The sequence below is a fragment of the Myotis lucifugus genome, unplaced genomic scaffold, assembly GCF_000147115.1.
Source record: "Myotis lucifugus unplaced genomic scaffold, Myoluc2.0 scaffold_44, whole genome shotgun sequence".
Classification (NCBI taxonomy): Eukaryota; Metazoa; Chordata; class Mammalia; order Chiroptera; family Vespertilionidae; genus Myotis; species Myotis lucifugus.
In genome coordinates, this window is record NW_005871092.1 from 2414028 (window position 1) to 2440814 (window position 26787).

The window sequence follows — 26787 nt, forward strand, 5'->3', positions numbered from 1 at the left end:
TGCACAGGCTGCCTTACTCACATGAGCTCGCCTCATGCCTTCTGATTCGGCAGAATTCTTCACAGCTTTGGCAATGCAGATGGGGGTGTAAGGCATACAGCAGCGATGCTCCTAGGGGCAAAGGGCAGTAGGATGGAAGATCGAGGTTGGCTCCTCTCACCCAGACCAAGGCAACCACCTCTTCTCCTGGCACACCACACTTCAGACAAACCATTGGAAGAACTTCCACTCAGGACCCCCTCAAGCTGGCCAAGCCATGGGATTCAAGGACCTGCTTCTACTGGTTGATGACTGAGCATAATGAAAGGGGCTTGTGAGTTCATCAAAAAAGATGAAATAGCCCATCCGGCGTGGCTCAGCGGTTGAGCATTGACCTATGAACCAGGAGGTTGAGATTCAATTCCCAGTCAGGCACATGCCTGGGTTGCGGGATCGATTCCCAGTGTGGGGCGTGCGGGAGGCAGCCGATCAACGATTCTCTCTCATCATTGGTGTTTCTATCTTTCTCTCCCTCTCCCTTCTTCTCTGAAATCACTAAAAATCTATTTTTAAAAAAAATGAAGTACATCAAGCAAGGTATTTCTTTTCTATCACCTACCCCCTGAGCTCTTTGAGACTGCTGGCTGCCAGATCAGCAAGATATTGCTTTTCAAGCTTCCATAGTTGTGGTGAGAGTTCCCTAAGGGATCAAGGTTAGACTGAAATAACCCCTTTATTGCTGCACAAAGGAGGCTTTTTCCAATGTCTGGGGACACACATGACTGATGAGGGAGGGCTCCTGCTCCTTCCCCTTCTCGCTCAGGGCTCACACATCAGTACTATTCATGTTCTGACCTTGAAGGGCTGGGAAAACCCTTCCCCATTTGAGAACAAGGTTGAATCCAGCCTGTGTTATAGGGAGAGGGGATCAGGACCACCTCACACTTGCACAGAGCTTCTCAACGGGCTTTGCTCCCTCCACTCTTGTTATTCTCTCTCACACAGAGAAGGCAGGCGTGATCCCCACTTACGTCAAGGAAGAAAAGCTCTGGGTAACTGAGTGGCTCACAGTGTGACGGTGGCAGGGGTGTGATGACAAGCCAGGTCTAGAGGCCCAGGCCTGGGCTTGTCAATGGCCACCTGGCGGCCAGAGGCCCAGGGAGGACAGAACGCTGACATTTCAGGTGGTTTGGACTCCAGTCCTGCCCCGGGCCCCAATTAAAATGAAGGGACAGGTATCGCCCAGCAGAAGCTCAGTCGAGGGCAGGGCTACCACTATTATTTGACCTTTGACAAGTTGCCAATTCCCAAAGCTTCTCTGGGCCTCAGGTCTTCTTACTTATAAGATGTTGGGGGGCTGGGGGTGGAGTTATGTTCCCCAAACTTCAGGTTTTCTCATACCACCTGCACAGCTCTTACCCTGGCTGCCTACCCCCTGCTCTCTCGTTTCCTTAAAGCTTTTCTTTAAACTATCTTTAAATCAACTTTGTTTCTTAAACTCAACTTTGTCTTAAGAAATAATCTTTATATCACGCTATCACATGCTGGTTATATTTTTCCTAGCACACACTAAAACACTTTGAAAGCGGATACCTTTAAATAAACCAAAGTATTAATGTGTACCAACTAAGACCGTCTTTCGTACCACCCTCTGGAAAGCACAGGACCCGGTGGGCTCTAAGGGCCCTGAGACTCTCAGGATGGCTCCGACCCCACAGCCAGTCCTGGGGGTCTGCCTGACCGACCTCTGCTTCAGAGACAAGGCTATGCGATGCCAGAAGTGGGGAGGGGCCGGCCCGTGGAGTGTGGCAGGGTTTATCTGGGCTTCAGTGGGGCTACCAACCTTGGGGATGGCCTCGCTCACAGCGTAGCTGGCCTTGTCGCTGACCCACACCTTCTCCTTCGGGGAGAGGTTGGTGCACAGAGCCTTGAGCTCATTCAAGATGGACTTGTAGGGAAGCACCTGGATTCTGTACTCAGCTTCCAGGCTCAAGTCAAGCAGTAGGTGCTCCTTCACGCTGGGGGCATCTATGCGGTCACCGTCAATGAAGAGCCTGCAGAGGGGCCACAAGTGAGGCGACAGAAAGAGGAGGGCTCATGGATGGGAGCACAGACCCACAGGCAACAGGCTCGGCCCTCTGGCAATCAACACCAGGCAGCTTCTCCTTCCTCCCCATTCCTTTCCCAAGTCCTGCTCTGCGGGCTGTGTACACTGTCCCAGTGTGTACTGTCACCATCCACCCAATTCCCCAAGTCAGGACCTGGGCACAGTCTTCCTTGATGCCCCTCCTTCCCTCCTTAAGCTCTTTAGACCAATAGTCTAAAAGGCTATCATATCTGTCCAGCTTTAGCTCCAGCCTGTCCCAGTCACTGCCCTTGTTCAGGCCACTGGCATCTCTCAGCCTCCTACCTGGTTTCCCTGCCTCCAGCCTTCCTTCCCACCCTGTTTGTCACAGCCAGAATTCTTGATAATTTATAAGGCTGATCCCTGTGATCCCACAGGGCCCTCGGGACATGTGGCCTCTGCTCACCTTTTGGCCTTATACTCTATGTTCCAACCACACTGACTCCTCTGGGTCCTCCACACACACTGTGCTCTCTCCTGCCCAGAGGCTCGGAAATGCTGTTCCCCATGCTTAGATCACCACCATTCACCTAGCCAACTCACATGAACCCTTACTCTCTGCTTTGCTCTCCCCAAGAGGCTCCTGACCCCACGTCTAGCTCAGGCTCCTCCTATAACACCTGTATCCACCCTACTGACCAGCTGGTCCCTACGTAGGTGCCCAAATCCCCTGAGGAGACACTATCTCCCCAACTCTAACCCGGGACCTGGTCTGTCTCATTCACTCCAGCACCCAATAGAGACCCTAGCACAAACAGGCACTCAGTAAATATGTTGTCTGCATGTAATAAGCCATCCCAATAGAAGAGTAACGGCAGGAAGGCCGCAGGCAACTTTACAAGATCAACTATGATTTGAGGAGGTGTCACTCAAGGGGTCTTCCAGCGTCATTCTGACCTCCAAAGTGACTGGGTTTATTTGCACGTGAACCCAGGATTGTGTAACAGGGCCTTACACCCCCTTGCACTGGCTGCTCGAAAACTTGGAATCAGATGTGTGGCCTGAACAAGACTTTACAGCAGGAATTCTGGGAACTAACCTCACTTGGTTTTGTTTGGATGTCCTTGCCTACTTATTCTTTTATCCCATAATACTATGGCGACTTTCCTAGATTTCAAATCATCTGGGACAGAGGCAGGATATAAATACCTGCTGTTAACGAAGGCAAGAGGGGGGAAGGGACAGGGGGGCAGGAAGAGGAAGAGCAAATGTGAGGCAGAGGCTGGGGGGCCCAATCAGAAAGGGGACACTGGGGCCCCGAGGTGCTGTGGGGCAGACTCACTTGATGGTCTCTAGTCCTATGATTGCGTAGGAGAAAAATACTGGATTGTGCTCCACATCTGATCCTCGGAGATTGAACAGCCCTAAAAACACACACACACACACACACAAAAAAAACACAAGTCCCTGTCACCGCCTGAGGGGAGATTTGAAGGGGTGCCTCGCAGGGGAGGTGAGAGCTGTGGCTCGCAGTGGAAGGGCTCAAGGCATCTCAAAAAGGCAGGCACCTCACTTCCTGCTTCCATCTCTGGGCTGCAGTTGCTCGTGTCCGCCAAACGAGGGCGCCAGAACTGTTTCTTAAGCTGCCGCCTCGCTGGCCCAAGGAGGGAATGGAGGAGTTATTAGTCAGAAAACACAAGAAATGCCCTTCAAACAAAGAGTGGCAATGGTCCGCCTGGTGGTGACCCGCCAGGCCTGACCGCAGACAACCTCTGGCACTCCCAGCTAACGGGGAAGGAGCCAAGCACTGTCTCCCTTCCGAGGCAAACAACGGAGGGTGCAGAACTGAGACCCACCCAGGAGGCCCTCAGGACAGGGTCACGGAGCCCCGCGGAGGCGGAGCTTCCCGGCAGAGGAACAAAAGCGTGAGTCAGAGGGGCCCACGATGAAACCTGAGCCTGCGGCCCACCCAGGGGTTAGCCCTGCAGCCGCTGGGTAGAGACCGGCGCACAGCCAGCCTCAGGGGGTTTGGTGAGGTCACTGCTGTCTGAGAAACTAGAAGGACAGGCAGAGAGCACAGCTCTGGTCGCTGGGCCTCCAGTTGCCTAATGCTCTCTCTCCTGAGGGCCAGAGTGCTACGAGACCTGGTGCAAAAAGTGCTGCCTCTATTTTAAAAGAACGGCTTCTCAAAGTAAAGCAATGAGGCAACAGTTCTTGTCTATCAGACTAAACTAGCACTTTAAGAAAAAAGAAAAGAAAAAAGATGGTGCCTGGGCTGGCCAGACTGTGGCACGAGGGGCCTACTCACATGGCCCTGTACAACCTTCCTGGCAGGTAAATGGCAAGGTTAGGTCCAGGCCTACCACGCACACATATTCTCTATTCTGTAATACCACCACTAAAAGCCTACCCGAAAGAGGAAGAAAATGATCAGAAACTAAGACCCAAATTTTGATGCACCAAGATTTTGATGGAAGCATCATACTAAAATCGTGGGAATATTGGAAATAACCAAAGGTCATCCTTAGGGGAACGGTTAAGTAAATGGTGGTATAACCCATGCTAGGATATGTAAGAATCCTTTGAAATCATGCTTTTACATGCTTACAGTATACTGATACATTTTTTAAAATCAAGCTACCAAATTATATATATGCACAGAATGTTCAAAGTGATTATCTCTGGGAAACAGGATTATTGGTGATTTTTTTTTCTTCTTTCTACTTCCTCTGCATTTTCCACAATGGGAATGTGTGGCTTTTTAGTAACAAAGGGGAGAAATTAGCTTTATCTGTTACCTTCTCGGGTGCTGAGGTTATGAAGTTAATTCGGGACGTAAACACTGATACAGTTGACAAAGTTTGGGGCTGGGGACTATCGGGGCTCTCACTCGTGAGAAAATAAAAAGTGAAGGCAGTGCCTCTTCTCAGCTACCCTGGGTCAAATCTAGTCAGAACACGGCAGACAGAACAGATGCCTTCAGTTCTGGGAGATAACAGAAGGTACTGAATAATTACATGCGGGTCATTCAAGGTTTAAAATTTGAGAAACGGCTACTCTATCAAAAGGCTTCACGGAGACCTTTTTCAGTTCCTAAGTTTTCTGAGGTAGAAATAGTTCTAGAATATTCTCACTGTAAAGAACTTAGGGCACCACAGGATAAGCAGATAAAGTAAAAATGTCTCCTATGACAGCACTTGTCCCTCTGTAGAGAGACATGAATGCTGGCAGGTACACAATGTGGGGAGCAGACTTCCTCGCTCACAGGTGTTCCAGTCCCGGGAAACTGGCCCGAGGTGGGCGCCTCCACAGATTTGGCACCAGCCTCGGAGAAACACTGCTCAGGGCCAGGCTACCCGCCCTCCCCCGCTCCCGATAACTCCTTCTCCATCCGACTTGGCATATGTATAACCATTTGGTGACACAGTCTCCTCGGTATTCCCTGGCCACTCAGAGAGCTGTGTGGCCTGAGAACACGCATTCCCAGAGAGCCAAAGGAGAGATGAGGCAACATGCCCACCCGGCACTCACACGCGATCTCATCCAGGGCGGTGACCACAAACCACACCACGTTCCTCTCGGCCATTTTCAACCGAAGGTCCGCAACCTTGTCCTTCCAGGAGATGCCTGCAAAAAACACACGGGCTTGCCACTCCAGCCCTAGTCCCGGGACCCGCGTCCCAGACATTCTTAGCCGGCGCCACATCCCAGGGAGCGTGTTGTGCGAGCAGACGGAAACCTGCAATCAAGCCCTACACAAGAGGTGTGACTGTCCCGGCCACTTGACCCGCGAGAGCCCTGATGACCTCGCCAGCAAAACGAATTCATGTGTTTATCCAGCAAATGTCTATGAAGCATCAAACTTCCCAGGCATAGATATCTGCCGGGCCGTGCTGGTCACTGCTGTCACAGCTCTGAGCTACACCCAGTCCCTGCCCTCACGGGGCTTCCAAGTCTAGAAGGGAGGACAGGCAATTAAACCAGCCATTAGTTGCACTATTGTATAAAAATCAGTGCAACAGAGGAAGCCCTGGGAGCATTGAAAACACACTCCCCTGCAGAGAGAACTCATCCAGTCTCAGAGGTCAGGGGAGTACCATCCACCACTTACATTCCTGGAGCAGCAAGGCTCATCTGTCGGTGCTAGGACCACAGGGTCCTCTGCAGCCTGACTCCGTGTGACTATCGCTTCCAATCACACCTGCCCTGTAGGATAAAGGCTCCCTGCTGCTCCCCAGGATTAAACCCCCCTTCCCCACCACCACCACTACCATCACCCACCATCAAGCAGCACTTGTAACTCTGGTTACAGCCACCTGTGCACAGGATAGGCATCTGTCCTATTCACCCAGCACCTCGCATGCTATCCTGCACTCAAATGTTTGCTGAACAGAAGTTTTACCAGCAACATTTGTTCTCCCCTCTCCCACAAGCAATAGGCCAGAGCCTCTGCTTCAGTTTTGAAAAAAAATTCAAAATACGCTGATGGAAAATGTTTAGCTGACCTGGGCCCCTCAGTGGACCCATCCCCCCACGATCTGCTATACCCTCAGTGAGGGCATCACAAGGAGAGAGAGCTGGGGCTGCCCCCACAACCAAACGCTGCTTTGAAGCTCAGCACAGGAATGTGATTTAAAACTTGGCTGAGAGTCCCGGCTGTAATGCTTTCTTCCCAGGACCCCTCTGGGCAATCTGCCTGCATTCCAGACATCCCCCTTCCACCTCTCGTCTCTGTGTCTGCAGCAAGGCTCCCTCCCCAGCAGCCCCACCTCCCAGGCCTTCCCCTCTGCGCCCCTCACTGTCCCATAAACCCACACTTCCATCCCTACAAACTCTCACAGAACCTTCTCCTCACCCACCACTATTACACAGGCCACTACCCACACCCCAAAACTGGGAAGCAGAAGGTACAAGAGGGCAGGGGGCCTAGGAAGGTAAGCCCACAAAATGCCAGCAGAAGAAAAGGAAGTGGCACCTAGAAACCAGTATAAGACAGCTTCAGGGGCAGTGAGCAACTAAGTGGTAAAAACAAAACGAAATAAGTAAACATCTTAGCGGCACCCAAAGTCTGCCCCAAGAGCTTTGCAGGAATAAACTCTGACAAAGTAAGTGGTGAGTAGGTGGCAACAGTGGAAATAAATAAAGCTTCTGCTTTCGTCAAATGCCCCACTGGACCAGGGCGGGGCAAAAACCTCCCATCACTCAGCCTTGACTTTGACTCAGAGGACCCGGATGGAGACCTGGGGACAGGGGGAGGGGACGATGGCGGGAGGCCCTGCTGGGCGCAGCTGCGGTTCTGACCTGTGTAATCCAGGCCCAGAGTGAGGAGGGGCTTGCACGGGCGCTCAGGACGGTCTGTCCAGATCTTGTCCACCAGGTTCTCCTTGACAGGAATGAGGTGGTGGCCGGCGCTTCGCAGGACCTTGGCCATCTTCTTCCAGTAATCTGAGGGGAAGCACACCGGCCCAGCCATGAACGGGATGCCCAGAACAGGCAGCAGGGCCTGGAGAGCCCGGCCCCCTCTGAAAAGCGATCCTGCTGGGGCCCTGCGCTGGGTGTGCGGGATGAGAACTGTAAAAGGACGCCTTCACCACCAATGGCCTCCCCTGGCCTTGATGCCAGAATTCATCTCCTCACCATGACCTTTATTGCGATATCGAGTCGTGCTGAGCCCACAAATATTCCACAGCCCCCGAGCAAGCAAGGAGGGCGGAGAGGCACCGAGAGCCCACTTCCTCCCCCGAGTGGAAGGCCCCCGCGCACTCACCTGTAGGAATGATCAGGGGGTCCACACCAACCCTGGATCCTTCCGGAAGCACACTCACCAGCCAGTCTTCCTGAGTTGGCGTGTCCTTCAGACCTACAGAGGGAAGAACTGATGAGAAACAAGTCCCAGGGGGCCCAGGCTCAGGTCCTACCCAGAAGGATGCAGAGCATGACCGCAGGGTGGTCACTGAGCGCCTCTAGGGTGGACTGGCAGGACTGGACAATCTGAGCCTCCCTGACCGCGGGAAGGCTGTGGGAAGTGTAAGACGGTCTGTAAGGGAAGCGTAAGATAACGGTGAGAGAGAAGAAGGAAAGCAGCAGGATTCTCATAAAACCCTGGTGAAAGTGGCATCCTGGGAACACTGCGTCATAGGTACACTGTGTCAGAGTGAATATCATCTCACCAGCCCTCAGTCACCTCATCAAAGGCTGGTCACTGGGTGAGAATGTGGGTGGCGATAGGGTGAAGGCCGGGGACTGGGAGCTCCCCTTACATCCCACACCAGGTAAGGGGAACACACGCCCCAGGGCCCTCCCATCATCTGGAAGGCAGCATTGAGGAGAGCAGAGCCTGTCCCCAGCCAGGCCTGACTAGAGGGCTACGCACGAGTCTCAGCAGCAAAAAAATCTTTCCTGAGATCCCAAGGGGGACACACCACCATCCTTAACCAGGCTCCCAGGACTTCCCAACTCCAGAGAAAGCAGCCTTTCTGTTTCTAAGAGGTTACCCTTAGAACACCAAGGAAGCTTCAAGATATTCCAGTTTTTCTTTCATCCAAGCCATCTATGTTTGGGATGTATACGTTTTCAGTCAGACTTTGGCTAACCAATTAATAACTCGGTAAAATATATGCATATTTAGAGTGAAAGTGCACATATTCTACAACAGTGCTTATCTTTACTAGTTTCTCTACTGAGCACTGATAACCTCGTAACCACAGAAGGGAAGTTCAAAGGTTTAAAAGGAAATGAGCTCATGAATAAGTTCTACAAAACTTCCTGGAAGCTGGGACTGGGTTGTTATTTTGCTATTTGATTCTTTCCTATTTTTTTCCAAACTGCTAAACAAGCCACTTTTGAACGACGTTTCTTTAATGCCTGAGCATAACTTTCACAGGATGAAATCGTGTCCTCCCCTGGCAGACAGATACTTGGCAAAGCCAAAGGATGAATCACTCAGCAACCAAACCCACCAGAATCTCCCAACAGGAGAGTCGCCTGAGGAAAGGGGGGCTTAGGGAAGAGAAGTCTCAGAGAAGAAACTAGAGGGGGGCTTGGAAGGAACAAGGCCTCATGCCTCGGGGCCACCACACCCCACTTCAAGGAGTGGGCAGACAGTATCGCTCCTTGGACACCTGACCCCCAGAGTGCTCCCAGAACTCACAGCTAGAGCTCTGGGCCCTTAGGAGAGATGCCCACACCTCAGGGGTACACCAAGCGATCCACTGGGTGCAAGCAGGAAACATGAGAGATTCCATTTGTATTTATTTTTTCTACAAAATAAAGAAATTAATCTTTGCTCAAATTTGAAATACAGATGGACACTAGCACATAGATATACACATATATTAAGGGTGCATGAGCCATTAACAGAGGCATGCAATTAACAGTTTATAGGCCTAGTGGCCTGTCCATTTATAATAGTCCCACAGCCCCAAATGCCTGTGTGTATATGCATGTGTGTGTCAGAGAGAGAGAGAGAGAGAGAGAATTACAATAAATCTATAAATCCATTGCCAGGACAAAAATGTTCCTCAGGCTCCCTAAGGTAAACAACACATTATCTGTGTATATGGAGAGTGTGGGCCCCGAACAAGCACACACACACCCTCAGTAGGATAGCTGCTTGGATCTTGGTGTCACCTCAACTCAACGCTGCCAACAGCCTCTGTTTCCTGAACTGGGAGTCTGCTTTCCTCTTTACTTCCGACATCAAACAAGAAATGTCAGGTATTTGCCTCCTCTTCTCTCTCCCTCAGCCCTGGCAGCCCCCTTTCCCTCCTTATCTTCTACTCTCCAAGTTCCAAATTCAAGAGAAAGAGACCTCTGTACAGCCTCTAAAACAGTGATGGCGAACCTATGACACGCGTGTCAGAGGTGACACGCGAACTCATTTTTTTGGTTGATTTTTCTTTATTAAATGGCATTTAAATATATAAAATAAATGTCAAAAATATAAGTCTTTGTTTTACTATGGTTGCAAATATCCAAAAATTTCTATATGTGACACGGCACCAGAGTTAAGTTAGGTTTTTTCAAAATGCTGACACGTCGAGCTCAAAAGGTTCGCCATCACTGCTCTAAAACCATGTTCCTGAAGACTACTTTAACGCAAGGAAAATTCAATGAAAAACCAGAGTTTTTACACACACACACACAACTTATTAGCCAATAAACACTGAACTCTATGCTTTCCATATATTATTTCTTTAATTTTCACCGTTTTATGTGGTACTTACTATTGTTACCCCGTTTTGCAGATGAGGAAACTGAAGCCCTGAAAGTGAAGTAACTTGACCATGAAAGTTCCAGACCCGTGCCCTGGGGTCTTCTCCAAAGCTGAGCTGCCAGAGGCGAGTCCAGGATCCTCGGCGGGAGAGCTTCCTAGCCTCTGTTGCCGATGGCGCCTGACCTTTATCTGACTCTGAATCACAAGGCAGCAAAGAGCAGTGGCCCCAGCGCCTCGTCGAGCACGTGGCAAAGCCTGGGATCTGCAAATCAGCTGCCCTCTCTGGCCCTCAGTTTCCTCCACTAAAATGAGTATCCGGAACCGGAACCTTCCAAAACTGCACACACGAAGGTATGTACACACAAGGATGTATTTTCTTGGTTTCCCTTGTGCCGTGCACTGGACTGGGTCCCCTCAAAATTCGCATGTTGAAGCTCTAACCCCCAATGTGACAGTATATGGAGACAGGGGTTTTAGGAGGTTAATTGAAGTCACAAGGGTGGAGCTCTAATCCAACAGGATTGGTGGCCTTTGTGGAGGGAGAGGAGACAGGGACCAAGCCATGTAAGGACACAGTGAGAAGTCTGCAAACCAGAAAGAGTGCTCTCACCAGACCCGGCCCACGCTGCCCCCCTGATCTCAGACTTCCAGCCTCAGACTAAGCGAATAAAGTTCTGTTGTCGAAGCCACCTAGTCTCTGGCATTCTGTACGGCAGCCCAAATAGACCAACACACCTTGGATTCTAAAAAGGGTCCATGACCCCATCAGAGGGTTAAGATCCAGGAGGCCTGGCCAACTAAGGTTGGGATGGCCACGCGTCTACGCACCCATCCTCATGAGCGTCCAGTTGCTGTCCATCTGCTTGGCAGCCTGGAGAAAGTAGCGCCCATCCGTCCACATGGCTGCATGGTCTTCTGTGATGATGGCTGTGCCTGGAGCAAGGGAACAAGGACATGAGAAAGGTTTCTGACAACTGCCCGAGAGCTGCACAGGAGAGCAGACAGGCAAGCACGGTGTGAGCACCAGCTCCTGTGCAGCTGGCCACCCCCACCACCCAGTGGGCAGGTGGCCTTTCACTCCAGGGCAGCCTCCAGGCAAGAGAAGGCAAAGCCCTCAGAACCAGCTGTGGGCCAGGCTCTGAAGGAAACAGCCCTGCGGCAGCCAGGCTGCCTGGACCCTGGTACCTGTGTGGCATGAGTCAACGCCAGGAGAACAGAGGACTGGGATCTAAGGCCAAAATGGCCTCATAATCCATGAGATGGAGAAACGGTTCCTGCTCAGCAATCACAGTGATCCACTCCACCAGACACCCCGAAGGAGTGGGAGACCCCCCGGGCCCCCGGGAGTGTTCGTGATGGCTCAGTAGGAGTGTGTGCCTCCCACCTCCACCTGCCTTCAGTTCCCACAGACCTGGCAGAGCTCAGGGCTTTCGGCAGAGGTGTCAGCCAGTCCTAAGTGCCAACCAACACAAGCACTTACATCAAAGGAAGCAACGGGCCAACTCCGAGGAGAGAGGGGCTCTTGCCGAGGCTAGCTAGCTTAAGGATGCGAGTCTGAAATGGGGACACCCTAAAACTCAAGGGCACAACAGCTTTGGGAAAGTGAGGGCAGGGCACCAATGAGGCTCAGCATTAACCTTTGCCATTTACACCGGAAGTGAAAAGAAAGAAATCAAAAGCCAACCACCTGGAGAACTGAACAGGACCAGTAAGCGAAGGTGGGGGTGCCGGGGGATGTGAGGGTCCCATGAATTATTTGCAGTGCTGGTTGCACAGGTATATTCCGTTTAATTGATATGATTTTCCGTATTTCTGTTATATTCAAGAAGAAGTTCCAAAACATTTTTTAAATAAAAAACTTTAAAACTCTAAAAGCCAAGGCATCAAGGAAAGGGTCGCTCCCAGGGGACCGCGGGGAGCTGGAGGATGCTGGGAACTCGCACGTTTCTGCAGGGGCTCGATGGGGAACGTCTGGTTTGCATTTTCTTTTTGGTGCTTTATCGCAGGCTGAAACTCGTTCCAGTTATTTTTGGGAGGCGAACAAAAGTGTAGAAAGAACAGAGAGAGAGTTTAGCGACTCACCCGCAGAGCCATCAAATCCAGAGACGAAGGCCCGCCGACAGTCGCACGGGGCAATGTACTCACTCTGAAAAACACAAAGGACGAGGCATTGGACCCCAGTCAGTTGCACGCTGGCGCCGCCGGGCTCAGCCCTGTGCGAGGCCCACAGAGACTACACAGGCTGGCGAATCCTTGGCACCTGCCTTCAAGGGACAGACAGGCTGCTTAGAAGGCAGGCTGAACATTGGGGAAAAAATGAGTGCACGATACAGAAGACCCTAATTAATGAAGGGCTCAACGAGCTTTTCCCATTTGTCTCTCGTTCCTCATCTGGAGAACAAAGCAAATCCAGAGAAACAGATCAAAACTGCTCTTCCCTCACCAAGATCTTACTCAAAAAACAAACCAAGAGTCTTCCCCCTTCCCGCCACTGACATTTAGGCATCTGTTATTTTTTGAAAAGTAAGGCTCGATTTCTGTCTTCAGTGCCAACAATTCTCTAACTTAAACCTCTCTGGGTATTAGCTTGTTTCTGCACTTCCTGTGTGTGTCCCTTTTCCCAGGTAGCGTCACCAATCGCTCCCACACAGACAGACCCTGTCCCTTCCTGTTAGGGAAAGAGGGGAAACGCTTCCTCCAAGGAGGCGTTAGCAAATGAAACAAACGTCATGTCCAAACCCAGGTCCTCCCCAGAGGACAATTTCTTGCCTCTGAAGGGACAGGGGTAGGGACTGAAGAAAGTCAGAGGTTCTCAGTCCTGGGCAGAGGGTATGAGGCCACAGTGTGCAGCTTCTGGAATAGTCAATGGGGCACAGGGAGTTAAGGCCATTGCCCTGACATATCTAGTAAGTGGCAGAGGCAGGATTTGAACCTGGGCTGTCAGCTCCAGAGCCTGGACTCTGAAGCCTTCTGCCATGCTGCCCCCGTAGGGCACATCATCTCATCCTCACAAGGACTCTCCAGGATAAGACCAATGGCAAACAAGAAAACGGAGCGAAGAACAGAATCTTTAAGTAACCTGCCCACTGCCAGGTCAACAGCAGGGCCCGGATCCGCTTCAGACCAGAGCTGTGGCTCCTCCTCCTGTTAGCAGTTTCTCCCGAGCTAAAGAACCTGGCAGGGTTAGGAATGCTCCGGGTGGAAAATGGGGCTTCTGGCTGGACCCCAAGCCATTTTAGGGGGTGCCCGTGATGTTAGGGGGAAAAGTGCTCATGTTCCACTCCTGCTGTGAGTGAGAGCTTCCCTTTCACCAAGGCAGCCACAGCACATCCTCAGACCAGCCACAAGACCACCACCCAGAGAAGAGCCAGCGGAGAGAATCGTGATGGCAGGACGAGGGGCTCTGCGCCACACCGGCCCTCCACCGGCCCAGCTGAGTGGTCTGCGTCGAGTCTCATCACCTCCCTCGGCCTCAGGTCCTCATTCCAAGAAGGTCATTTCAGATTGCTGAATGCAACAGCAGGCACATGTCTTATCCCGAAAACGTAAAGTAACATTTCATACATAGCACTAAAGACACAGAAAGAAATGGTGGTCAACAGTATGAACTGGAGAATCCTCATTTGTTTATTAACCCAGCAATCATTGGTGCAAGACTTAAAAAAAAAAAGGCAAAAAAGGGTGGAGAGAAGTCACACCCTTCTCCTAGGACTGCTTTAAGGAACAGTCAGTTAATGTTTAAAACAACTCTCCAGAAACCTAAGAGCGCTGCACATTTGCAGTGGAAGAGGTAGTATTCATGTCTGCTTCCGGAATGGTGAAAAGGCATCTAAGAGGCTGGGAAAACTAAGTCAACAAAAATAATTCTTACACTAAACATCACAGTGCAATGGTGAAGACACAGTGGGGACACTATCGACGACAATGAGGTACCCCTGGCTTGGGGCTCTCCCACCTGTGACACACAGTCAGGACACTGGCTTGGGCTCTCCCACCTGTGACACACAGTCAGGACACTGGCTTGGGCTCTCCCACCTGTGACACACAGTCAGGACACTGGCTTGGGCGCTCCCACCCGTGACACACAGTCAGGACACTGGCTTGGGCTCTCCCACCTGTGACACACAGTCAGGACACTGGCTTGGGCGCTCCGACCCGTGACACACAGTGAGGATGCTGACAAAGGTCTGGCAGAGAAGGTACTGCTGATCTTGGCCCAGCTGGACTCCTCCATGCAGGGACACATTTCTAGAGGATGCCCCTCCCCTATCTGGGCAAGCCTCAGAGGAGGGACAGGGCACCCATGGGGGTTTGCCTAGAGGTGCTCATCAGCAAAGGCAAGAAGAAGGTTTCTCCAAAGGAAGGTAATATACAGGGTGTCCCCCCAAAAATGTATACACACACTTTGAATAATTATAAAAGCAGTGTGTATTAAAATACATTTCATTTTCAAAATTGAGCTATCAGCTGTTAAAGTGTGTATACATTTTGGGGGGACACCCTGTATTAACAGCAGGTGGACATATTTGGTTTGGGATCAAGATGAGGTCTGGGGCAAGAATGTCTAGACATGACCTAAGTGGTCAACCCGCCAGAAAGACATCGCCTATGAAGCTGTCACCTCCACACCAACAGGCTCAACAGAGGCCAGACAAGCACTAGGCCCAGGCCTCCTACTCTTCCCCCAGCCACGTGCTGGCAAAGCCCAGGAACACTCCCCCTTGAGAACAGCAGAAGGTCAGAGCATGCAAGGAGCTTCTTCTCCAAGCCATCCACTTCTCTGCATCTCTAATGTCAGTACTCAGGCCAGGCCTCCATCACCTCTACCTGGACCACTGCCTACAGGAAGCATGTCAAACTCACGGCCGGCAGCACGCCTCATTTCCGTGGCCCGCCAGCCGCAAGTTTGTGGCCCGCCAGCCGCAAGTGTGACATGCTTGGCCTACAGCCACTCTTCACACACTCGGAGTGAGCTTTTCAAACTGCTGACCCACTAATCCAGGTTAGATTGTGCATAGAGACAAGGGCCACCTGTCCTCAAATACTAAGGTAACTTCCTGTCTTTGGCATCTTCTTTCTTAAATGAAACCAAGTCAAGGTATGTGGGGAAAATAGCTTCATGCCCTTTCCTTAGTGTACAGCTGCTGAAAGGGGGCTTCCCACCCTGGACTTCACCTCCCAGGCCCCCTTGCTTTTAGGTGGGGGTGTCACATGACTAGTTCTCACCAATGAAATGTGAGTGGAAGTGAGGTCTGGGTCAGGGCAGGAAACATGGGTGTGTCTTCAGCACACTCCTGCCCCTTCCTCCAGCTAGGATGTTGGTGTCACAGGATGGAAAGAACCTGGATTCCTAAATCATTCTTCTTCCCGGTGGAAGAAAGTCACCCACCAACCAGAAACACTCACTCGGGACTGCTACATGGGCAAGAAATAAAGCTCCACAGAACCAGGCCACTGAAACGTCAAGATGCATCACCACAGCCAGCATTACTCTAATTAATAGTAGATAAAATCACTCTGGGATAAAAACTACCACCTCCCACCCCAGGGCAGAGTCTGTTTAAGAAATACAAAACAAAACAGGAAGCTGACTCCAGGAGGAATGGGAATAGGATCCAAGGAGTTTAGGAAAATCTGATTCATGTCTTCCAGAAGGAGGAACCATAAACACAGCCAAAAACTCCGTTGGCAGAGGCACCCCGGACAGAACGTGACCCTTTGACTAAGCCGATCCCAAGAGGATGGGGAGGGTGAAGACTTCGGATTTCTCAAAAGCACGCTGGCACAACCCCAGCCCCAACCAATGCTCCTCTTGGTTTGGGGCCAGTGGTGCCCACCAATCTCAACGTTGGACTTAGATGGTCCATGAAAGCCTTCAGATTACCAGAGAGAATGAACAACCCTTCACTGTAAAAGTCCCGCTGGGCCCAAACTCATTAATACCACACCCTGTTCAGAGTTTACACAGAAAAAACCCTTAGAGTTGCAGAGAAGCAGACCCCTGGAGTGCCAAGTTCTTGCGTAACTATGCATTTGGGGTGCATTTTCTCTCTAACACAGAACAGTGTGTGGGTGTCTGTGTTTGTGTTTTGGAAAATACAGAAAAGACAGACTTCAAGATTCCCCTTCATTCTCCAACACTCTCCCACCCGTAGGAGAAACCCCAGCAACCCTGAATCTAGCCTGAAATGAAACAATTAGGAACAAGAGCCACAAAGAACAGCGGCCTCTCTATTACTGAGGAGGCTGCTGTGGCAGGTCGCACACAAAGCCAACCCTTCCTCCTTGTCCTCCCAGTCCTGGCAGGGACCCAGAATCCCACTTAACAGTCACTCAACCATGCCCCACCTCTCCACAGAAACCGAAACAAGGAACTCACGGCTTCTCGTTTCTTTCTGTGGGTGGCACAAGGAACACTTGGATTCCAAACTTCCCAATGCCCTCTGCCATTTGCCTGAAGGTCCAATCTCTGTTCTACTTCTCCTCCGAACCCTTTTCCCCTCTTCTTTGCTCCTAAAGCCAGCACCCATATCCAAGTGCTCTGTACCCTACCTCTGGGATCCTGCAAGAGCCTAACAGGTTTCTCAGCTCCCAGTGTTTCCCTTATCCAGTCCACACAACACTGCTCCCTCTCACAGATCATGTCACTCCTTTGCTCAAAGACCTTCAATGGGTCCCTACTATCGAACAAAACCTAAACTCCTGACCCTGGTGGTAAAGGATCCCCATGACCAGTCATGGGTGGCTCATGAGTGGCCTTGACCAAGCCCCTATTTTTTCTTCTTTTTCAAGGTTATCATTATTCATGTTCTCCTACACCCATGGATTTGCTCGTGGTACTTCTTATACTTCTATCTCCAAGCATTTAAATTCTACCTGTTCACATTCCAGTTAAATGTACTTTCTCCATGAAGCCTTCCTTGCCAGCTTAATATATTCCCTCTCAGCTATGAATTCAGTCCACACTTTATCTTTCTACTAAAATATAAGCACAGTGAGGGCAGGAATTCAATCTTAAATTCATCTTTGCAACCCTATAGTACCATGGCCACAAAGAGAAATGCAAACATTTGCTGACTCAAAGACCGAAAGGAGGAGATCCTAGAATCCTTTCATCCTTCTGCCTTTCAGCCCCATAACATGAGGTCTCCATCCCCTCCAAATCCAACTCTCCCATATTTATTTTTTTTAATCCTCGCCCAAGGTTGTTTATTTTATTTTATTTTATTTTGAGAGAGAGAGAGAGAGAGAGAGAGAGAGATCAATATGAGAGAAATATTGATCAGTCACCTCCCATACATACCCCAACGGGGGATTAAACCCACAACCTAGGTATGTGCCCTGACTGGGAATCAAACCTACAACCTTTTAGTGTATGAGACAACATTTCAACCAACTGATCCACCCTGCCAGGGCCCTCCTATATTTAAATAACTAGTGTTCTCAGAGGTAAAGGGCACTTACTGAGTTGCTTTCATTAAAGATGGAGGTTGGGGGGAAGGAGGGAGTGATACTCAGAATCATCCCTAAAACCTACTGGGTGAAGATCAATGACGACTTTACAGATGCTCTTCTGGCTGTCAGAGGATGGGACGGTCTGGATGGAGAGAAAGGAGGAAGCACAGACAATTCTGCTAGGGACAGTGTGTGACAGAGGAGATGGGTAAACTGTGTCAGCAACAGAAACGTCCAGACTTCTACCCCTCATTTGTCCACTAATTCTTCCACCATTTATTAAAAGCTGGCTATACTCACTGGAAACAAGGAAGCCAGAACCAAATCAACAGGCATTCAGTGGAACCCCACTGGACACAGGTCCCTATGCCAGGCCCTGGAGGACATGCTTAGTTGTGGGTGGACAACTAGAATCCTATAAACACGTTGGGTCTGGGGGGAAAGAATGAAATGAGAGGAGAGACTGATGCGTTCCATCACCACCAACCCATCTCCACTCAGTACCTGGTGGGCATCCCCCGACGGGATGATGTAGGCCTGGATGGGCTCTGTCACATACTCCAAGTTCCTCATGGCTTGTCTCAGCTGCCGCAGCAGCTCTGAGGTTACCTTTGGAGGCATTCTGCCGTCTGCAACAACAGGAGAGTTTATTTCAAAACCAGCCTGCCCCGTGCAACTCGATGACTATGCAAACAGAGCCCCAGAGAAGCACCCGCTTTGTTCCGCCCCATTCCCAGAGGCAGCTTCAAAATGAACACCCCGCCATTCGACCAAAACCAAAGCTGCCCCAAAACTCTCCAGTTTACAGTTCTTAAATACCACTTCCAAATAGCCACTTGTGGCAAGAAGACTTGAGCTACTAAGACTAATTTCCAAATGGATTAGTTACCTCTTTCATTTCTAGGATTTATGCTAAGGAGATCATTAAACAAGTACACAAAGGTGTAGGTGCTTATCTGTGTTTATAGTAGTAGAAATATGGAGGGAAAATACATGACTGGTTAAATAAATTACCACCCATCCAACAGTACACAATCAAACCATTAAAAATTACATCGTTTCAGCCATTATGAACAAAGCTGCCATAAACATCCACATGCAGGTTTTTGTGTGAACGTAGTTTTCAACTCCTTTGGGAAAATAGCAAGGAGCATGATCGCTGTAAAGAGTATATTTAGCCCTAGCCAGTTTGGCTCAGTGGATAGAGTGTCGGCCTGCGGATGGAAAGGTCCCGGGTTTGATACTGGTCAAGGGCATGTACCTCAGTTGCAGGTTCCTCCCCGGCCCAGGCCCTGGTCAGGGTGCATGCAGGAGGCAACCAATCGATGTGTTTCTCTCACATAGACGTTTTTCTTTGTCTTTCCCTCTCTCTTCCATTCTCTAAAAATCAATGGAAAAATATCCTGGGGTGAGGATTTTTTTTTTAAGTGTATATTTAGTTTTATAAGAAACTATCAAACTGTCTTCCAACCTGGATGTACCATTTTGTATTCCCACCATTAATAAGTAAAAATTCCTGTTGTGCCACATGCTTGCCAGGACTTGGTGTTTTGGATTTTGCCAAGCCATTTTTTAACAAACAGAACATGTTTTACTTAACTAAAGATGTTCTGGTGCACAATGCTCCAAGTGATGGAGTTACACTGAGGCAACTACACCACAGCTTATCCTCCAGGGCAGTCACCCTAACTCACTGGGGCTTGTACCCGATTAGGTATGGACCCTTTTTTTGGTTCTTTAACTTTTTCATCTGCTTCGTTCTCCTTCATCACCAGCACCTTGGGCTTCCATGTATCAGTCGAGATGATTTTCTCCAATAGAATCCCCTATGCGGAACTAGACCGATCTTGGGACTCACTGAACAAGTGCCCCATTCACAACCTGCAGCCAGGGCAGCTGCAGCCACAGGCCTCGGGCTCCACCTCCGGAGTCTCCGAAGGACAGTCGTACTCAAGGAGACGGCCGCTGAAAAAGATCCTTGTCAATTCAAGCATGTCCATGTTCCATGCATTACAGCTGCTTCTGAGTACTTCTCAGCGGGGCACCCTTCCCTTGTATCTGATGTCCTGAGCCTGTAACCTCTCACCTATCTGAGAGAGAGGAAGCAGAAGTACTGGGGCTGACCTAAGTTTATAGGTCAACACCTCCACTGAGTTCAAAATGAAGCCCACTGCAACCTCATCAGCTTGTCAGCATCTGAAAACGTTATTATGACACCTTCCAGGAGCTTCTAAATAGACTTAACGCGTTTCCAAACCATGCTTCTGAGTAACTTAATTCTTAGAGTCAAGAAAAAATGTAGACTTCCTTTGGACCAGTACTTCAACCTTGACTGCATATTAGAACTACCTGGGGGACTTCTGACTTAATTAGTCTGGAGTACAGCCTGGGCATCTGGAATTTTAAAAAGCAAATATATGATAGAAGCCAATATATTTTCTTTCAAGACCATTAATTTCTTTATAGGACCTGGCTTCTATTTGGGCACGCTCTGACTTAAGAACTTTGATGGCACTGACTGGGTGTTTATAGCGTTGACTGTGGTATGCGTCAACATTACCAGCCACTAACTTCATCAGCAAAGTCAACAGAACCAGTGGCGAGCACAAAATCCTCAATTACAAACTGTAAACCATCCGAGGCAAACGGAGCCAACCAAAGACAGCCTCTGCTTCCTGGGACCACAATCCCTCTCCTCACCACCACCTTCTGACCTTCCTCACCATCTCCTGCCTCCTCAAAACCATCAGCAGCATCAGCTTCACTCTATGACAGTGGCATTTTCACACTTCTCTCCACAGCGCCACCTGCTCCCATCACCACTCTTGATACTTCCCCTGCTCCTTCCTCCTCACCCTTCATGCCTTTCACATTTGCATGGTGTCCTTGATCAGATGCAGCCACTTCTTTGTCACCTCTATCAGACACAATGAAAAAACTCCCAATACTGCAGTGGCTGAGGCAGTGTGTGCTGTGGCCGTGGAAGCGGCTACCACTCACGTAAATGCAGTGAGCAAGGTGTTGAGACAGCTGTGGCCACAAGGACAACAGGTCTTGAAAATAACTGAGTGGATGAGCAGCTAGAGCTGAGGAGGGGGCAAAGCTAGCACAAGTATAAGACACAGCCATTGAGGTGGCAGCAGTTGAAAAGGCACTCAAGATGGAGAAGATGAGGCCCGGCTGGCGTGGCTCAGGGGATGAGTGTCAACCTATGAACCAAGAGGCCACAGTTTGATTCCCAGTTGGAGCATATGCCCAGGTTTTGGGCTCAATCCCCAGTAGAGGACATACAGGGGGCAGCCAATTGATGATGCTCTCTCATTACTGATGTTTCTCTCTCTCCCTCTCCCTTCCTCTCTCTGAAGCCAATAAAAATATATATTTTTTAAAGATGGAGAAGATGAAAGGCATGGCTGGCGATCCTCAGAGGGTAATTTTTATAAGGATTAAATGGGTTGCTCTCTATAAAGCATTTAGAAACAGTGCCTGGCACATACTAAATGTTAATGTGCTTGCAATCTTTAGAGTGAGTGCACAATTAACGAACTCTGACAGCAATGTGATCAGTGGTGCCACAGGTGTACCTACTGCTTCTCCTTAAGGCAGGGACCACATCATCTTCATCTCCGATTCCACTACCTCTAACTCCATTAACACACATATGCTCACTCAAAGATGGCTGGATGGGCATCACAACTGTGTATCTGTGATCTTTTCAGACTCAATGTAATGAACAGTAACGAACCTTCCATGAAAGCTAGGATCTCAGCAGATGCCGTATTACAGCATCTGTTCACTCCACATCCCATTACTTTTCAGAAATGTCAGAAGCAGCCAAGAGCTAATCAGGGTGTGCAGGGAAGTGGAAAGCCAAGAGCAACAAACCTAGTCCATGATGTAACATTAGCCCATACACTGCCAGGTATTTTTAAATCATGCTTTTAAAATGAATGACTCATTTAAAAGTCTCTTGCGTATGTGGGTCTGCTTTTAGAAATAAGTTTCTAAACCTTCAGCCTTTATCACAGACTAGACTTTTCACTCCTTGGAAGTACATGAAAAGCACACCACGTTAACCTCACTGGGTGGCTAGAAGTATTTAACATGACAGCATGTGTGAAAGCAACATGCACAGCATACGGTACATTGTAGGGGTTTAAGAAATAGGATTTGAATCTGGATCTGAAGCACCAGCTGGGATTTCTACAAGCCTTGTTATAAGAGTAGAAAGGGATGCTCACTCTCCCTCCCTCCCGGGAAAATGCCCTAGCCTTTCCCTCCCCGCTCTTCCTCCCCCACAGGCACACATCTCCTAAACTCTAAGGATCCCCACGAGCTTTGCAACCAGGGGAGCAATGGGCAGCAGCAGCTGGTCCTGAGCTAACCCCTGAACCTGTCTCCAAGGCCCCTTTTCTCTGACTTCCCAGTGAGCCAGGCAGCCCCGGCAGCCTCATTTCTTCCCTCTAGCTTTTCTAGAGCCAAAGCAGCCCCGCCCAGGCTCTCTCCGGTTGCTTCCTCTACCCTAAGCCCTTGCTTGTTTCACTGTCTCTAACTTTAATAAACATACTCTGAAAATAAAAAATAAAATAAAATAGAAGGGGCTGGTGTTCTCCAATTTCAGCATCTTAACACATACACAGATACAAAGCTGCGCTTCCATCATCTGAGCAAGGGCCAAGGGCTTTCCATGCATTAGTCGTTAATTCTCATAATAATCCTCCAAGGGAGGTTTCACTATTCCCATTTTTCAGATAAAGAAACAAGAGTTAAATACTTGCCCAAGTCAACTGGATCATTAGGAACCAGAAGCCAGATCGATCTAATTCCCAAGTCCATGTTCTATTATCTAAGGCAGTGGTCGGCAAACTGCGGCTCGCAAACCACAGGCGGCTCTTTGGCCCCTTGAGTGTGGCTCTTCCACAAAATACCGGCTCTACCACAAAATACCGACTTCTGCGCATGGGCCACGAAGTTTCAATTGCACTATACATGTGCGCCCGAACGTGGTATTTTGTGGAAGAGCCACACTCAAGGGGCCAAAGAGCCACATGTGGCTCGCGAGCCGCAGTTTGCCGACCACTGATCTAAGGGATCATAACAGAGGCTCTCTTAAAGCGTTCTAAGACCAATGGAATCAAAACAAGTGGGTTCTGGTTTCCAGTTGGGATCTGCAACCTCAGACTACTGAACCCCCTGAACCTCTATTTCTTCATGTATAATAAGAAGAACGGGAAGTTCTCTTCAACCTCTAAATTTGCTAGTTCTATCACTTTTCCCCTTTCATTATTTCCCCTTTTCCCCTCTCCTCCCTCCCAAGATGGCCCAAAATGTGTTGCATGATCTATATTTTTAAAGAAAAAGGATTAATGCAATTATAGCACTAATCTTCCAAAGAGAGATTAGTCATGGTTTCTTGTGAGCTTCGGGGATTGATTTTTCACTCAGCTAAAAGGAAACATTGCGGTTCTCCTGGGAAGTCCATAGAAAAGCACTGGCTTATGGGGGCTAAAAATACAGAAATGCGTCACTTTTTAGAATTCAGGTTTCTGGCAACCCAACAATGCAACTAACCAATTCTGGGGAGAAGATATAGTTCCAGAAATGTTTCACAAAAAGATTTCCCTGAGTGCATATTCAATTTATAAAGCACAATAATATGTATATTACAAACTTTTCTCATTTCATAATCATATGATGAACATTGAAAGCTAATCTCTAAGGCAGCCAATAGAGGATTATACTAGAGACGAGAAAAACTAGACTAGTAACTTATCACAACTACCCCTGGAATGAGAAATGCCATAACTTTCATTCTCTAACTTACTAGCCTAAAAAAAAGTAGCAAGTACTTAGAAACAGTAGCCAACTACCCAGAAAGTCAAGAAACAAAGTGGTTTTTAAGTTCCAGATACAAATCCTCTCAACCTCAGCCATGATCAATTAACCTCTTACCTTCTCTTTTCTCCCACCTTGAGGCTGAGGCAAGGGTAACTAAAAATCCTTTTGAGATGTCCCATCTAATAATTGGCAAAATTATTACCTGTGTCCATACCTGGGTCTCCTGAATATATCACCTCGTAAGGTTCAATTATTCTTAAATTTTTCAGCTGAAAGTCACGGTGGCTCGCCCTTAAGAAGAGAAAGAACAGGATATTGCAGACTTTGACCACAGTAAACGTGGCAAGGCTTAGTCAGAGAGGCCATCAACTTGACTGAGCAATTTTCCTTCATGAGTCCAAAGAACTCTTACCCCAGGATCAGTAATGAAATAAATGAAAACCTCAGATAAAACCTGCAGATAAAACATCAGCATGACAGGTAAACCTTTTCAGGCCTAGCCTATAGTTCATGAATTTTCATTAGCTGTGTCTCACCTCCTGTTTAACTAGGATAAAAAGACTTTATTTGCAATGACTGTCACATGGACAAATTCTTGGTTCTTTTTCAAATTCCCCTGTTCTTTTTTCATGGTGCCCTATTCTTTTTTTTTTTTTCTTTATCCTCATTCAAGGATATGCTTATTGATGAGAGAGAGAGAGAAAGAGAGAGAGAGAGAGACTGAGAGAGAGAAATATGTGAGAGAAACATCAATTGGTTGCCTCCCGTATATACCCCTGCAACCTGGGTGTGTGTCCTGACTAGAAATAAAACATGCAACCTTTGGTGTAGAGATAATGCTTCAGCCAACCGAGCCATCCAGGCAGGCCCATGGGGTCCTATTCTTTCACTATGGTTTCTGTTCCCTTTCTTAGCTTTAATTATTTGGGGCCCTTGTTTTATAATTCATTTCAGGCTTTCCACTATGGTCTGGGGACAGTAATTCTCAAGTTTGCTGGGTCTACTGGCTCCCTCCTGGTGGGTCATTCCTTGTGAGCTTTGTAATCTTTTAGTAAGAGCTTATCTTCATTAGAAAATGAGATGTGTCCTGGATTGTACAAGCATTTCTGTCATTGTCATTTATTTGCTTCTGAGACTAATTTTCATGTTAACTTCTTAGCTAGGAGACACACACAAGTCTCCTGCCCCATAAGGGGATAGTCTGACACCCTGGACCCCTGGAATGAAGACCTATAGCATCTGATAACCTCCCCATGGCTCAGTTCCAGCTAAGTTCCCCAAAAATTCAGACTTTAAGTTCCACTAGTATAAATTTCTGGTACCTGAGGATTTTTTTTTCAAGTCCATTCAATCAACAAATAATTTTATTAAGAATCTTCTATAATCCAGGCCCTATTCTAGACACAGCAGTGAACAAAGCATACAACACCTCTGACCTCAGGAGGTTTACATGGGGGTGGGGGAAGGGAGGTTAGCGGGAGGGAAGGGTAGGAGAGGAAAGGCAACAGACACAAAACAAGAATCCAGTGTGTCAGGTAGGGAGTATGTGTTCTATGAAACAAGTCAAGTGGGGCAAGGAGAAGAGAAGATCAGAGACATAAGAGGAAAGTTCTCTGATATGGGTTTGTCAGGCAAGGCCTCTTTGCTAGCAGATGACATTTTATCAGAGACCTAAAAAAAAAAAGTGAGTGATCAGCCCTCTGGATTGTCTAGGGCAGGGGTGGGCAAACTTTTTGACTCGAGGGCCACAATGGGTTCTTAAACTAGACCGGAGGGCCGGAACAAAAGCATGGATGGAGTGTTTGTGTGAACTAATATAAATTCAAAGTAAACATCATTACATAAAAGGGTACGGTCTTTTTTTTTTTTAGTTTTATTCATTTCAAACGGGCCGGATCCAGCCTGCAGGGCCGTAGTTTGCCCACGGCTGGTCTAGGGGAAGAACATTTCAGAAATGGAGCATAGCAAGTGCAAAGGCACTAAGGCAGGCATATGCCTGGTGTACCAGAGGGAAAGCAAGGAGGCCAGTGTGCTGGGAGATGGGAAAGTAAGTGGTTAGGAGACAATATCCGGGAGGCAACAAGGAGCCTGTTGCAGGCTACAGAAGGGGTTTTAGATATTATTCAGCTATGAACTTAAAGGGAATTTTGTTCTAATTTTACCACATTTTTATGTGTTAATAGAGGGAGAGGTGTTCACATTCACTCAGTCCACCACACAGCCAGAACCAGAAGACCAGACATTGTCACCAATCACTCCAGGCCTGCTCTCAGATAGCTGCTACTGTCATTTCATGGCCGGAATGCGATGTTCTTTACTGGGGGAACCATGTATTCTTTCATTCAAAAGTAAAATATCTCAATAGTTCTTATAAATATAAATGCAAATGTCCTCAAAAAATACTAGCAAACTGAATCCCATCTATATATATAAAAGCCTAAGTGACCGAACAACCGGTCAACCAGTTGCTGTGATATGCACTGACCACCATGGGGCATATGCTCAACGCAGGAGCTGCCCCCTGGTGGTCAGTGCGCTCCCACAGCCAACCTCCCGAGGTCCTTCCCCCCTGGCCGGCCCCCATCGTCCCTATGGAGACTGGGCGATTGGCCCCGATTGCAGGCCAGGCCAAGGGACCCCCACCCATGCAAGAATTCGTGCACCGGACCTCTAGTAACATATAAAAAGGATCCAAGTGAAATTTATTCCATGAACACAAGATCGGTTCAACAACAACAAAAAAATAATGTAATAATATACAATATCAATAGAAAAAAGAACAGCCCTAGCTGGTTTGGCTCAGTGGATAGAGCGTTGGTCCACAGATTGAAGGGTCCCAGGTTTGATTCCGGTCAAGGGCACATGCTTAAGTTGTGGGATCAATCCCTAATAGGGTGTGCAGGAGGCAGCCAATCAATGATTCTCTCTCATCAATGATGTTTCCATCTTTCTCTCCCTCTCTCTTCCTCTCTGAAATCAATAAAAATATATTTTTTTGAAAAGAAAGGAAAAAGAACAAAAATTACATGAGAACCTCAGTAGAGACAGAAAAAGCATTTGACAAAATCCAACACCCCTTCATGATAAAAGTACTCAATAAACTAGAAAAGGAATTTCTCAATTTGATCAAGAATATTACAAAATCCACAGCTAACATCATCCCTATTGTTAAAAGGCTGAATGCTTTCCCTATAAGATCAGAAACTAGACAGACATGTCCACTCTTGCCATTTCT

The 26787-nt window shown here is 48.5% G+C and overlaps 1 protein-coding gene across 3 annotated transcripts in view; it reads right to left on the reverse strand.

The window, feature by feature from the left end:
• The window catches only part of XPNPEP1 (X-prolyl aminopeptidase 1), a 38434-nt gene extending 14593 nt beyond the window's left edge, over window positions 1-23841 (reverse strand). The window contains exons 1-10 of one of the 3 annotated variants that reach the window (XM_023753347.1): window positions 23755-23841; window positions 18219-18343; window positions 12342-12405; window positions 11088-11192; window positions 7812-7904; window positions 7346-7489; window positions 5576-5671; window positions 3387-3468; window positions 1823-2033; window positions 22-111 (exon numbers count right to left, since the gene is read on the reverse strand). In XM_023753347.1, coding sequence (XP_023609115.1) covers window positions 22-111; window positions 1823-2033; window positions 3387-3468; window positions 5576-5671; window positions 7346-7489; window positions 7812-7904; window positions 11088-11192; window positions 12342-12405; window positions 18219-18343; window positions 23755-23764 — 1020 coding nt within the window. In that variant the 5' untranslated portion in view covers window positions 23765-23841. The remainder of the gene's footprint in view (window positions 1-21; window positions 112-1822; window positions 2034-3386; window positions 3469-5575; window positions 5672-7345; window positions 7490-7811; window positions 7905-11087; window positions 11193-12341; window positions 12406-18218; window positions 18344-23754) is intronic. The other 2 variants (XM_023753348.1, XM_023753349.1) reach the window with 2 other exon arrangements.
• Between the last annotated feature and the right edge of the window lie 2946 nt (window positions 23842-26787).